Consider the following 14,294-nt stretch of genomic DNA (forward strand, 5'->3'; position numbering starts at 1 on the left):
GGTCTTTAGGGATCCTTGGTTATCCAGGAACAACAGCAGTGCTGCAGTCTTGCCAGTGAAACAGGAAACATTTTTTGGGAAAAAAAAATTATAACGGGGGTTCCTAGGGCATAACATTGGCCCAGAGGAGCTGCCTTCCTTCAGCTGGTTTATGTCTTGACAAATGCAATGTAACATAAAAGAAGGCTAAAAACCCAAAAGCACCACAGTAGGGCAGAGGGTCATGAAGGTTGCCCAGGTATGAGACATAATAATATGGTTTATCTTCCAGCTTTGTCTCCCTTTGATTTATCGATTGGAAGATTGTTACATCAGCAAGAAACTGGAGGGGGCCCTAATCTTTGGAACACAGAGCTGCATTCATTCATGCACTGCTCTTTTTCAAGGGATGAAGTGGCTGGGTGAGTATCTAGCTTGTAAATCAGGGGGTTGAGGAGACAGCCCGGCTCCCTTCTCTCCTAGCCCCTGACATGAAGACCTTGGCTCAGCAGGATAGAGTAACGTTTCCAGCAGCACATAGAGTGCACCAGCCATATCTCTTAGCATCCACAGCTAAGTACTGGCACCAGGCTCCTTGAGTAGGATTCATTTCACGTGTCTGTGTCTGAACTAGTCACCCTGGGCTGCTTCTGTTACCAGCAGGTGCTCTGAGGACGTAATACATCCCATGCAAGAGTAGATATCTAACAGGGGTCAAATGCATTGCTGGGGCAATGAAAGGCCACAAAGAGAGCTGAGACTGCTGTCTCTGCTGTAGCCACCCATGACACACTGGATGAGACCTCACCCTTTGGCAGAGGTGGCTGGCCACAGGATCCCACATGCTAGTGGCTTGGCACTGCTGCAGCACAGAGCCATGGACATGTGGCCATGGAGAACCACAGCTCCATAGCAGAGGTGGCAGCTCCCTGGGGCACGGTGTGGTGGCACCCCAGAAAATGACCCTTGCCAAACAGGCTTTTGAGAGAAGCACAGAGGGATGCTCAGGAGCAAGGACACACGTGGTGCCTTGGGGCAGGGTGTTTCTTCAGGGAACCTGCTATCTGGGTACACAGTTAGTCAATGTGCATCCAAGGCACCTTGAAATCCCAGCTGAAACTGAGACCCTGCTGAAGCAATAGGAGAACGTGCATGAAATAGGATTTCTTTACTAGGTGGCAGCAAGATGCACCCTTCCAGCATTAATTGCTACCCAGCCAGTTTAAGAAACAGCTTCCTCTTGAGGTGACAAATGCACGGCACCCATCTGCCATGCACAGCCCCAGCAGGCTGAGGTGGCATGGAGCTGCTGTGCTCATCCAAGGGATGTGCAGGCATGCAGTCATTCCAGCTGGGCTGGGGACAGGCTGGGGTAGCTATGCAGACACCGACTCACTCCCAGCACCATATGGGATAGCTGTGCCATGCTGCACTGTGGAGCTAGAACTTGCCAAATCTTTGTCTTTTGGAAAGACTTGCCATTCTGGAAAACCATGAAACAACAGTACAACAAGTTACTCAGAAGCCTGCCACTCTTCAGGCCCCTGGGCATGGTGCCAAAGAGAGCCAAGCAGTCTCGTCTACTGCCCTAAGCCCTGGGACAGGAGGGAGCTTTGGGGAGGGAACAAGACCCAGTTGTACCTGCAGGAAGCATTGAAGCAAAAGCCCATGGAGTGAGATTCACACCCAGCCTGTGAGACTCACGGGTCTGTCACTTCATAGAGTCAGGCTCCATCCCCCGGCAAATCTGGATGACAAAAGGAGAGAGGCTGCCAGAGTGTTTGGCCTTGCTGTGGCTACAACGGCTGTGACACTTGGCTCAAAACTCAGCAGCTCTAGAAGAGCAGTCCCAGCTCTTTCTCCTGCCCACAGGACTGTGGCTTTCCCCCAAACTCACAAGATCATCTGGATTTTTTAATTATATTTCCTGTCCCAAGAGAAGGGAGAAGCCCCAGAAATCCTGTTTTCAAAACACCTTTAAGACAAGTTAACACCTCTCTTGTTGGGAAAGTCTGACTCTTGAGGCTTTGTTTCTGAAGTGTTTTGACCCCTTCCCCTCAAGTAGGTGTGGTCCTACCTGCCTCTGCCCCCCCCCTTCAGAGCCCTCTTCTCAGAGAAGGGCAGGAACATAGTTTGCCTTGGCAAATAGCTTGCTATGAAAATTATGAACTCAAAAGCACGTGGAGCTTGTGGTTTAAAAGAAACTGTCTGATCAGCAGAACTCTTCTCCCTCAGCTTGTAAGGGCAGATTCAGTCTCAAGGCCAAGCTGCCATGTGGTTATAAAATAGATGCAGGCCTTATAAGAACCAATCTAACTTTCTTCAGTTGTCTGTGGATCTTTAATCATGTTCACCACTTAAAAAGCAGCAGAGCTGGCAGCTGATAATTAGGCTGAGCCTGCAGCAGCATGGCCAGTGGCCAGATCACATGGCTCCTTTCATCTGCATATTTATGCATTTAAAGGAGAGGAAAACTTTCATAACATTTTAATAAGTAGGTTCTTCTGTATCCATAAACCCAGTCCTCCGGGCTTAGCCTACACTCTCTTTCTGATCTTACATAAGTGGAAGAGGGTGGAGTGCTTTGTTTGTTCTCCCTTTTCTTTTCCTGTGCATGAACGTGCAAAGCCCATCCTCTCAAGTTCAGGGTCCTCCTGAGGATGGGAGGGTCAGGCAAGGTAAAACTGCACTTCTAACGATTAAGGTAGAACTTTGATTTGGTTCCTGGCATAGGAACAAGTCCTGTTTCCCAAGATAGCCCATCTGCAGACTGGCAGAACTGAAGCTCCTTTGCTAAACAATGGCTCCAAAAAAAGAATCTGTGATATCTGTATTTAAAACAGAAGCTGGAGTGCACGTTGGCCATTGCACTTCTTAGCAAATCACCATCAGATCCAGCCCTAGGATCTTCAGGTCCTAGCCTCTTCAAACCATGTGCTAAAAGATGTCAAAATGTGAGGAGCTGGTCCCAGTCTGGGTCTGGGGGTGCTGGATCTCTGCCTCCATGCAGACTGCCAGAGACAGCCATGTGTGGGCAGAGCACCTCCAGCCTCCTCCCATGGGCAGATGCAGCCTGGCAGTGCCCAACCAGAGCCAGCCTGTGGCACAGCTCTACACAGCCCACCAGCCACTGCCCCAGCCACCACCTTTTCTGCTAGTGGTGCAGTGTCAGGGGGATGCTGGCAAGGGACACTCAAGCTCTGTCTCCCCTGCCTATGGGTGGCAGCTCCCTTAACAGCCTTGGTGACATCCTGCAGGGTCCTTCCCAGTGAGGCTTTGCAGACCCTCTCCCTGGCAGCCTCACCCAGCATGAGCACATGGGCTTTTCCATTAGCACTGAAAGACAGACGCTATCAGCAGGAAAACAGAGAAGCTGAGGATGAGAGACTGATCCTTATGCTCCCATGTTATCTTAGTGAGCTGGAGGAAGCACTGTTAAAATAACACAACACTGATTTCTTTCAAAGACCAAGCACTCAGTTAAAATAAAAACTATTTGATGAAGTATGTTTCTTAAACACTATTTTTTTTTTTTTTTTCAAAGGAAAAGTTATTCTGTGGTGGAAGCAGCTTCTACTTAAGATTCCCTGGGTGGAGCAAAGAATATTCTGCTGGTTTTCAAGGATCTCAGTAGAGGCTTTAATTGTATAGCACATGAACAAACAAGCCAATTGCATGATTAGGTAATTTCCAGTGCACAACTTGAACTGGCCTTTAGCTGGGGTTTGATGCTGCTCTAGACTAAAAGTGAATTCAGGCTGGTGCAACTGCTTTGTTTCAGAGGTAATGTTAATGGTCCTACTCAACTAACAATAGTTTTACTATACAAAGTGAAATAGTCACGCCCTGAAAAATGCAAACCATGGCATTAACGTCACCGAGAGTGACAGTGAATAGTCCTTTGTGTATTTGAAGAATCAGAAGAAAAAAACAAGGGTGAGATTAATTAGGAGTGGGAGTACACAACTCCCTCTCCAAGCAAATGAGGAGCAGCACTGAACAAGACACAGGAGCCAGTTAGCTGAAATGTTTCTTGGCATTTTACATCTAGGTCTGAGAAAATTTCCTTTGCACCCCAGTGTCCCCAAGACATTCATAAACCACCCTCTGGCTACCCAATGTGATGCTTAACTTGTGTTCCCGGGTTTGACTATCAAGCTTTTCATCTAAGCCTAGACTCTCTAATCTGTCATCTGAAGCAGTGAGGGAATTTGCAGCAGGGTTTTTCCCAGCAGAGAAAAGCAATTCACTTGCTAAAGACATTATGTGGGAGATACGGCTTACAGATACAAACATTTGGAAATTTGGGTGTTTATTTTATAGCTTTTGTGGTGGTTGATGTTTTACTTTCAGTTTGGATCTTACATTACCAGTACTCTAAACAGAGCAACACATTCCAGACAAAAAGTCTATGAGAGACTCCCTTTGATTTTGATGGGATTTGAGGATAAATACTGAGAAATGTAACATAATGTAGGAATTCACATTTTCTGAAGCCTCATCTAGACCTGGATTTGGAAGGTGTGTTGCACCATGTGAATAACATGCTGCAGTTAAGGCACTGTGGTTTTAATGGACAGCTCTAACCCTGGCTCCTTGCAGGTAGCTGTTACTACATTGTGTTTAGCACTTGCTAATCTAGAAATCATCAATGGTAAATTATAAGAGAGGTTACATATCAAAGGCAGACTGAGCTTGTGGTTACACCTTTCAGATGTGGCCTCCTGCTACATGTAGGACTATTTTGCCTGTGTGAGTAGAGAAATAAAAGCTCCCCATACTGCCACGTATGTGCTGGCTGCAAGGGTAAGAGGCTGTGGGGTTGTCCATGAATGTTGATGGGGAGTTCTGCACAGGGGTATGGAGTGGGTGGCCTGGGATAGCACATGTGGAGCGGGTGGGTGAGTAAATCACAGAAGGGAAAGACTTGAGTGTTCAGCCATCCAGTAGAGATTTGGAGGTGGGGGAGGATAAGGGTTATGGTGGTTGGGAGTGGGTAAGGATGGGGCAGTAGTGATAGTGGGTGCAGTGCAGATACATAACTTGGTGCCCAGAGACGCCAAACATATAATTCTTAAGAAGCCATCACCATCTTGATCTCCTCCAAAGCTACATTGAGAAGTTTCCCCTCTCATTAAACCCAGCACTTTTGCTGTCTGTGTTGGTCAGCCAGGACAGCTGATGGTCCAAAGGCTCTGAAGCACGAGCCATTGCCTTGAGCTGTCACACAGAGCCAGGAGTTGGATTTCAAGCACAGAAGTTTGGCAGCTGCTCCCTCAAGCTGTCACCTCTCCTTCATGTACTCAGACTTGTTTGATGTAATCTGATACATTTTCCTATTAGCCAAGAAGAATAATTCAGCCCAAATCCACGATCCTGAATGAAGCACATGCTACAGAGGAGACAGAGGGGTTCATGGTTGCCTCTCATATAAAATGCTCTTACTTGAATTTTCATTCACCACCACCACCTCCCCTCTGCCACTGGTGGCATTTTGGTACAGAGGGGCAGTGGAACCAAGGAGAAAATGTGCTGCAAGTGCTATAGTTGAAGTGGAGTCATTAAATCATTCAGGTTGGAAATGACCTTTAAGACCATCTAGTCCATCTAGTAAGCCTAATGCTGCCAGGTCCACCACTAAACCATATCCCTTAGCACCACAGCTATGCAACTTTTAAATGCCTCCAGGGATGATGATTCAACCACTTCCCTGGGCAGCTGGTTCCAGTGCCTGACAACCCTCTGGGTGAAGAATTTTTTCCTCATATCCAATCTAAAACTCCCCTGGCACAACTTGAGGCCATTTCCTCTTGTTCTGTCACTTTTTACTTGGGAGTAGATGCCAACACCCATCTGCTACAACCTCCTTTCAGGTAGCTGTAGAGAGCAATAAGGTCTCCCCTCAGGCTCTTTTTCTCCAAACTAAACAACCCTGAGTTCCCTCAGCTGCTCCTTGTAAGACTTGCTCTCCAGACCCTTCACCAGCTTCATTGCTGCTCTTTGGACACACCCCAAAACTGAACACAGTCCTACCAAACCACCATGATGGGCTGTTTCGAATATTGGAGTTAAACTTCACTGATTCCTCAAACTGGGCCCCAAACCAGCTCTTTCAACCAAGTAGGACCAAAGTGCTCTGACTTTTAGCCACAAAGATCAGTGCTTGATACATGAATTTATAGAAGACCTTAGAGAAATTGGTGTTAACCCAGATGTGTGATTTGGGCCTAGAGCTGCCTGTGATAAATCTCTGGTTTTATCGAATGCTCCAGAGCAATTTGGAAGTTTATCTATTTGAGTGTTGCTTTGAGCATCACTGAACTTTGCAAAATATGTCTGGTAAGAATATAAGTATGACTTTCCACTGTTATTTGAACTTTGTCTGATGCACCAGAAGTTAGTTTTTCTTTATTCAGCTCTGTCCCCCTCACTCTGCTCCTCAATCTGTCATGAAGTCACCAGCCATGGAAGCGCCTGTGCAAACACACCGAACATGAGTCATTCAGCATTGGTTGCTACTCATTAAACTGTGGTTTATATCTTTGGAGTACATGGTATTATCCTTCATGGATGTGGCTTTATCTCTGTTATTACAATATGGAATTAATTAAGGATATTAATGTTTGTGTTTTTAAAAAAATAAAATGGTATTCCTAACTTTTATCTATGGAGGCAACATTTTCATATCCATTCTCTCCTAATGGCAGCATCCTTTGGAAAGATGTGATAGACACATTTAGGTAAATATTATTCCTCCAGCACACATGGTTTCCATTGTAATTGATCCCCTGCTTTTTCCTTCCCAGCACTTTCCTCTGTTACATATCCCACAATGGTGGCTGAAATACTGATCAGTGATAGCAGAGACAAATTGAGTCCAGCAACTGGGAGTTTTAAGGGCAACAAATGTTTATATCTGGGTTTTGCATGTCCCGTAGTTACTTAAATAGTTTTCAGAAGTGCACTGAAATTTTCACTGGCATTGAAAGTCTAAAGCTGCTTGTGGCAGTTTTAATTTAATAAAAGGACAGAATGAATGAAGACTGACTGAGTGAGATGGGACATAAAGATAGTGCACTACAAAACAGCCACATGGGCCCAAAAGCTGTAGAGAAGATGCTTCTCCTTTAGCCTCCCCTTCAGTTTGTGAGCAGCCTGGGTGCTGCACACAGACCTGGTGCAGAAGCTGCCTGAAGTTTAGGGGTCACCTAAGTGTCCAAGAGGCTCGGGCACATTCATGCAGTGCTTATAGCTCTCACAAGTTGTCCCTGGAATAGGTAATGATGCTAGGCAGGCTGAAGGTGAGAAACACTTGCATTTCTTGATTTGGCTTCAGTAAAGACTTAGACAATTAAAACTTCACAGCATGCTTAGAATCAACATAGTCATTCTTTATTATACAGAGTAACACCTTATACATAAATAATTTTAATGTCTTGCTCTTTCATGGAAAGTAACAAAGAAAAACCTTCAAGGTTGGTACATGGGAACTGGCATTACAAATCACATATGGTCAAACCCAAATCCTGCATCCAAATACCCAGACATTTGGTTCCAGAGTTGATCTATACAGCACCTTCCTCTCCTGCCCTGGAAAGAATTGAATCAGGACTCTCCTTGAAAGACCACCCCCATCATCAACCTCTGGTTATGGATCCCAACTCTGCAGCCTCGGCCCCATCACTGAAATCCAGGCCTTTACATTTGCAGTGGTATGAAATCCTCCTGGTCAGCAGCTGCAGGAGGAGCCGTTACCTTCTCCAAGGTGCATTATTCATAGGTTTTTGGAGGCGACTGAATTAACTAAGCTTACCCAAGCTGGACCCCTTGCAGCTATTTCTATTTCTTGGCTGACAAGCTGGTTACTGAAGCAGCAAGGTTAGGTATTGCACAGTCTAGCAACATTTGACTAAAACTGGGAGCGTTTATGCAGAACAGCAGTGTGGGAACAGATAAAGAAGCTAGTGGGGCTGCAATGAGAAATCTGAGCTTTGATCAAGGAGACAGCAGCATTTCACTCTATCTGAGCTGGCAAGGAGATCCCATCCCAAAGCAAAATAAAATATGTCATTCTTTTCAGCAGATGAAATTCTCCCCAGTGGTTTGTTCCTCCCAGGATCATGTTATGTGATCTCATTGTCTTAAAAGTCTTTCCCCTAAGGAAGCTGATCTTTTAATATAGACTACAGCATTAGCATCTGGTATTAAATCAGTCGGGCTACTCTGAAACGAGGCGAGTGGGCGTCCTGGAAAGGAAATAAAAATGCAAGTTTAATAGAGGAGACAGGTTCACCTTGACCCATGCTATTTATTGCAAAAGACACAGGAACACACTGCTTGCTCAGCAAAAGGTCACTCTACCCTGCCACAGATGTGTTTTACAGTCCCAGTACACTCCAGATGCACACCAAGCGTGCACAAGGAATACACAATCAGGCCCCAGAGGCTTTTACATCTTGCTTTGCTTTACCAAGCTTCCCTAAGAGGGATTAGCATATTCCCACAGCTCTCGTTAATCCAACTGGCAAAGTTAGGCAGTCGGCATTTCAGTCACACGCTTTTAGCATCTTTGGCTGCAAAGATGTGCTGTAAAAATGTTAGGAAGAAAAATTTCAGCACGGGAAGCATTGAATAGACCGCAGGCACAGTGTGGGATGGCAGGGACCAGCATCCGAGCCAGTAGCCCCTGAAAGGGTCTTCTGTCTCACGTGCTGCTTCCTCTGCACTCCCACCACTGTTTCTAGAGAGGCTCCATCCAGCTAGGCACCCAACACAGCAACTCACAGCCACCCCCGTGAGGAAGCCAGATATGATGCGTTAGGCACAACTCACACAATCCACTGCTGGTGTAAAACCAGCTCAAAGAGATTGATGTTGCACCAGTGTAGTAAGGGCTCTTATGTCACTACTTAGCACATGAACCCATGGAAAAGCCGTGCTTTTGGTAGTTTTAGGGATGTTTTGGTTTTTTTAAATGTTATCTGAGCCAACAAGATGCAATGCTTCAGCACCATCATGAATGAAAATACTCATTTACCTCATTTGGTGTTTCACTTTATAAATAACAATTTAGCCCATGATTGGAGTGTCAGCTAAATGAGGTAATTTATAATAATTCTGCAAGCACGCTAACCATAAGAGGCTATAATCAGAGCTAATTACAGGACATTTTGGAAATCCATTCGTTTGGAGCTTTAGTTTTGATAAAGGGGATAACAACTTGCAACGATTTTTTAATTATAACAATAGCAACCACCTTATTTTATACAGCTTCTTTCATCTCTCAAAACCCCACAGCTTTTTGCAAACTATACATACTGCATGAATTGTTTAGCCTAACACCAAAGTGAAGCCATCTCTGCATGAAATAAGTAACTGTCAAGCAATACATAGCAGTCCTGTGCAAAATTTGTAGAGGAAAGCAGGTGCAGGACGAGAGTATAATTTCTCTTGTGTCTCCTTACAAATACTCAGGGGATACTTGGATGCCCACTGCTGTAGCCCTCTGATCTCAAGAATAAGAAGACAGATTTGATATGCTCCTTAGACTCAAGGCACCACAGAGGAGGGCAGCAGCAGCATCTCCACTCACCCCTGAGGAGGCAGTGGCACCATGTGGCAGCATCCTGTCACACCTGCCCAAGCTCACCTGTCCATGTCCTCTGCTGGGTGACAATAAAACTTTGACACTGTGATTGGGAATTACAAATTGCAGCAGCTTCCTCAGCACTGTGAATGGAGAGCAAGCATCCCAGGTGGCTATAGGAGGGCCAGCACTTGTAGTCTTCTCCTTCCACTGTTCGGAAGCCCTTTAGGGAGATGTAGTCTGGGAACAGAATTAATGTTTTCAGAGGAATGCACCTCATAAAGGCTCATTTTTAAGTCCAATTGCATGGTCTTCAGAAAAAAGAAATGTAGAAGGCATCAAGGCCCCAGCTACTCTGCCACACTCATCTCAGTGTTGTCACCTCCTCACTGTACGTTCCTATAGAAATCTGAGCTCAGCAGTCAGAAGCCACCAAGTGAAATGGGAAGTTTCAATATCAGCCCCAAAAAGTGACCTATTGGTCCACAGGGTAAAATGACCCCAAAGAGAGACACCCAGTTTGCTATTCTGGTCTAGTTGCTTAAGTTATCCCAAATATATTCATCTGAAACATCAATGCATATTAAAAGAAGAGCATTTAGAAGCAGCACAAAAATATGTCCATATGTAGGCCAGATTGTCTGCACTGCATTTACTTTGCAAAACAATGCAATCATGCAGAGCTCCCAAGAAAAGACAATAAAATGCTGCTCAAAAAGATACTTTCAGTGCTATTTCTAGTGAATATACACTGCCTGAATGTATGGGAGATCAGAATATGACCAGTTACCAAGTGGCTCACTCCCTCAGTAGTTACATCACTTAAAGCATTCAAAATCATGCACCTTTTAGAAGAAGAGGTCTTTTCTGCAGATAGAGCCCTGACTTGTACAGATGTAAAACCTTTTCAAAAGCTCTCAGCGTTTCATTTATTCCATATCGTAAATCACCTGCGTTTAACAAAAAAAGAGGACAAATATGAGTAATTTGAAGAAGTATCATTTAGAGACTTGTAATAAAGAAGTTTATGAACATTAGCTGGTACCTGTTGCATTCAGAATATCAGTCAAAAAGGGCTGCAGAGCCAGTGGTGCAGAGTGTGGCAAAAGATAGGTGAAAAAATACCTGCAAAAAAATCCCACAGACCAATTAGAATACATTTGCTTAATTTCCCTAGTGATTAAGTGGTCTACATTTTCCCGTGACTTGAATATCCATATGCAACTAGTAAGTCTGCTTTGGTTACTAAGTTATGTTTGAGCTCTTCATTCGCATTTCTCAGAACGTGAGTTGGGCTGAAAACTGGGTCCTTGCAGCACATAGCCAGGCACTGTGTGAAATTCACTTTGCAAAGGCTCATGCAACAGAGCTTTCCTCCATTTCCTGGGGCCATTTCTGTGCACCAAGGAACACATTTCCCACAAAAAAAAAATCAAACATAAAAGGCCTATATAAAAGAAGACTCACGCAAGACCTTTCCCTGAAAAAGTCTGACATTCTTAATACCCCTGGGAAGGTAGGACTACTTGTTCTCTGAACCTTCTAGAAAACTCCTGTTCTACAAATGACAAATGCACTGAGCAAGGCTGCAATAACCCATACAGGGATTTGCAACAGCAAGTCCAGAAATTTAGGCTCTAATTTAGTCCTTCCATGTAAATGTCCAGCTGCCAAGACAGCCACCAGTTCATGACCAGCCAAGCATCACTGGTGAGTGGAAGTGCTCACGCTTTCAGCTGGTGTCCTACACAAAGTGCTGCAGCAGTGTCAGTCCCTTGCCTCTTAACTGTTCCATCTCTCTTCCACAGATGCCAATAGTGTCCACAGGGGGACTCGGAGGTCAAAAGAAGTTAGCCAGCTTGTTCCCAACAACAGGGCACAAAGCTGGTGGGCTTTGGCAGGTTGCCCATGCTGCCACTGCTTTCAGCAAACATAGCCCATGGATATCAAGTGCCAGGGCTTGTTTGGCAAACAGTACATTCACAAATGGAACCTCTGGGGCAATTTTCTAGAGGGTGTTGGGGAAAGGGAGCAGCAGAAGAAAGATGCCTTCGTTCTCACCAGACAACAACAACAATAATTTCCAGCCTTATAAGGAAAATACACTGGCTTCAAAGTGATCCTTAATTACCCTTTGACAGAGGTGAGGGAGAATCACTGCATGGAAGAAACACAAGATGCTAGAGGCTACATGGCAGTGTGTGAGCTCAAGCACCTCAGATTTTTCCCCTATCTCACTGGACATACCGATATGCATTGAAAAGATTCTTCTTTTCATTTATTCCTTCACATTTCCCAACTGCAGAGCATTTGAGAGGGAAGCTTTTTGTAGGGAAGTTGAGTGTGCAGTCATTATCTTCTTTGCATGACAGCTCCTCAATGCTGGCATCATCCATGTCTGTCACTTTTAGGTTTCCATCCACCATAACAAACTGCCTCGGCTGGAAATCCAAGAGGACTATTGAACCCAGGGGGGAATGTGCCAAGTAAAACAGCAGTTTCACAAGGCTCAGGCAAATCTGAGAAAGAGAAGATGAATATGCATGGGAAAAACAGATGAAAAACAGCTATTAAATTGGAAGTAGAACAAAGAGGAGGGCATTCAATGAAATTAAAGGGGAAAAAAACAAACCCAAAACATATAGTAGTTAAAAGGTAATTATATGTATGCTACAAAATTTATTATCAACATTGCCACAGGATTTGACTGGTAAGTAGTTTAGCAACATTTTTTAAAAACGTGTGTATACAAAAAGAGACATTTGCAGTTAAAGGAACTAGAGGAGAAAGCTGTGAGGAAACAATAGCAGCCTTCACTTTTCAGGAGCTATATTGATTTGCTAGCTGAAATCAGAAGGTTTTTTTCCCACTCTGGCATAGAATTAATACATTCCTCTCCCTCCCCCCATGCTGCTCCATACAGACTGAGGCTCCATGGTCATTAATACCAGATTCATGCCTTGCTGCATCACTCAGCAGTATGAATTTGGGCACACAATCGTGCTTCTGAAGAATCAGCCAAAGCATGCAATGCACTTTTTGCCAGCTTTTTTGCTTTTTACGTCAACTTTCTGGCAGCAGGGAAAGGTCAGACAGTACCTGATCCAGCAGAAAGCTTGCTACACAATTCTTGAACAAAACAGATCTAGAAGGGTGTATTTACAATGAAATAGTTCAAGTAACTTTTTCTGCAGCAACTGGTCAGGTAGGTGTGCAAAAGTGATTTGTGCCAGCGCGAGGGTTTGCTCACTTGGAACAGCTCACAGAACTCCTGCTATCTGATGTGGCTCATCAGAGGGGAATCCCATGCATTTAGACACTAATTAGGGAACAGGACTAGACAGTGCCAGTGTAAGGTCTGAATTAGTGTCTTCATCATTCAAAAGATTATGAAAAGCTTAATGCCACCATACCAGACCTCATGGGTTTCTAGCTCTGCAGAGACTTTGGCACATTTGAGAAGATGAGGTCCTGGGAAAGCTACGTAGAAGCCAGTATGAAATCTTTTGCAAGCAGAAGTGGAACTCCACAGGACAAGAAAAATTACTCTGGAAGTTCTGATGCTATTTTAAACTGCTTAGAAAAGCAATAATGGGAAACCCATCCCACAGCAGAGTGAGCATGGTTGCCACACTCCTCCTCACTCGTTTTCAACACTGCGGACTGAATGCAGTCAGGAACTTTATTTTGGGGACCTTTCCTGTGTTTCTATTTTGTCCAAAGCATTTCTTAGTAACATTAAAGTACCCATGCTTCTACTTGTTCCCCTCTTTCCTCCTGGGAGCCAAACAAGCAGTAGTGAACCCCCAACTGAGCCCTTGAGGCAAACTGTAACACAAGCTATAACCAAAACAAGTGCCATGTCATAAGTCGTTTATGTTCCTGGGGAGGTGAAGAGTCCCTATGCAGGATGCTTGAGACAAGGCAGATCTCACTAACAGGGATACAATCCTAGACCTACAGCAGGAGGAAAGCAATTTACTAATGTTTGTAGTACAGCAGTACCTAAAGGGCTGGGATCAGAAACATCATAAAAACACATGCTGAGAGACAGGCTGCTCAGCCCGCTGCCTAATACAGAGAAAACACAGAAAACAAGACTCACAGCACAGCGAGGTTCATTTCCCAAGTCAGAGAGACCCAGCCTGCTGAGGGGCCTCACTATGAAAGCCCCTCTGTGGAGGGGAACAGTATAGAGGGAAACTTAGAAATATACAGTAATACTGGGTATTAAACACCACTCCAGCCCAAGCACCTTTCTGTGGCCATTTCCTCTCAGATGTAGCTCCCTTAATGCCTCTTTAGAGGGAAAGGATGTAACAACAAGCCGCTAGGCTAGGGCGATTTTACTGTGGTATAAAAGGAGTTAGGGTAAAATAATTTAAGGACAATTCGTGGGAACAACCAGCGTGTCAGCATGACAGTCCCGTTTGCCCCAGCAGTCACCAGCGGCTCTTCGCATTTACCCAGTTTGCGGTCTAAAAGCGACTGATAAAACTCTCTTTGCTTTGTTTTCTTACTTTAAATCTCTCCTCCCAGGGGGTCTGCAGAAGCTGAATCATCTCCAGGGGGGATCCCAGCTCCAGCATCGCTGTGACCCGGGATTCGGGATCTCCGCTGTTATCGTAGCATTGACCGTGCAGCTGCAGGGAGGGAAGGAACGAGTGTCAGAGCGTTGCCGCTGCCAGGGCCAGCAGGTCCGGGACGTCCAGAGACAGCGAGAGGCAAC

The 14,294-nt window shown here is 45.0% G+C and overlaps 1 protein-coding gene across 1 annotated transcript in view; it reads right to left on the reverse strand.

Annotated features, from left to right (window-relative positions):
- Nucleotides 1-8,112: 8,112 nt before the first annotated feature.
- The window catches only part of LOC104389077 (protein kinase domain-containing protein, cytoplasmic-like), a 12,623-nt gene continuing 6,441 nt past the window's right edge, over nucleotides 8,113-14,294 (reverse strand). Inside the window, exons 4-9 of the mRNA XM_009998031.1 lie at nucleotides 14,086-14,208; nucleotides 11,813-12,084; nucleotides 10,611-10,690; nucleotides 10,411-10,515; nucleotides 9,629-9,805; nucleotides 8,113-8,225 (exon numbers count right to left, since the gene is read on the reverse strand). Of these exons, the coding sequence (XP_009996333.1) occupies nucleotides 8,113-8,225; nucleotides 9,629-9,805; nucleotides 10,411-10,515; nucleotides 10,611-10,690; nucleotides 11,813-12,084; nucleotides 14,086-14,208 (870 nt within the window). The remainder of the gene's footprint in view (nucleotides 8,226-9,628; nucleotides 9,806-10,410; nucleotides 10,516-10,610; nucleotides 10,691-11,812; nucleotides 12,085-14,085; nucleotides 14,209-14,294) is intronic.

This window comes from Chaetura pelagica, unplaced genomic scaffold (genome assembly GCF_000747805.2).
Source record: "Chaetura pelagica isolate M959 unplaced genomic scaffold, ChaPel_1.0 scaffold354, whole genome shotgun sequence".
In the NCBI taxonomy this organism is placed as follows: domain Eukaryota; kingdom Metazoa; phylum Chordata; class Aves; order Apodiformes; family Apodidae; genus Chaetura; species Chaetura pelagica.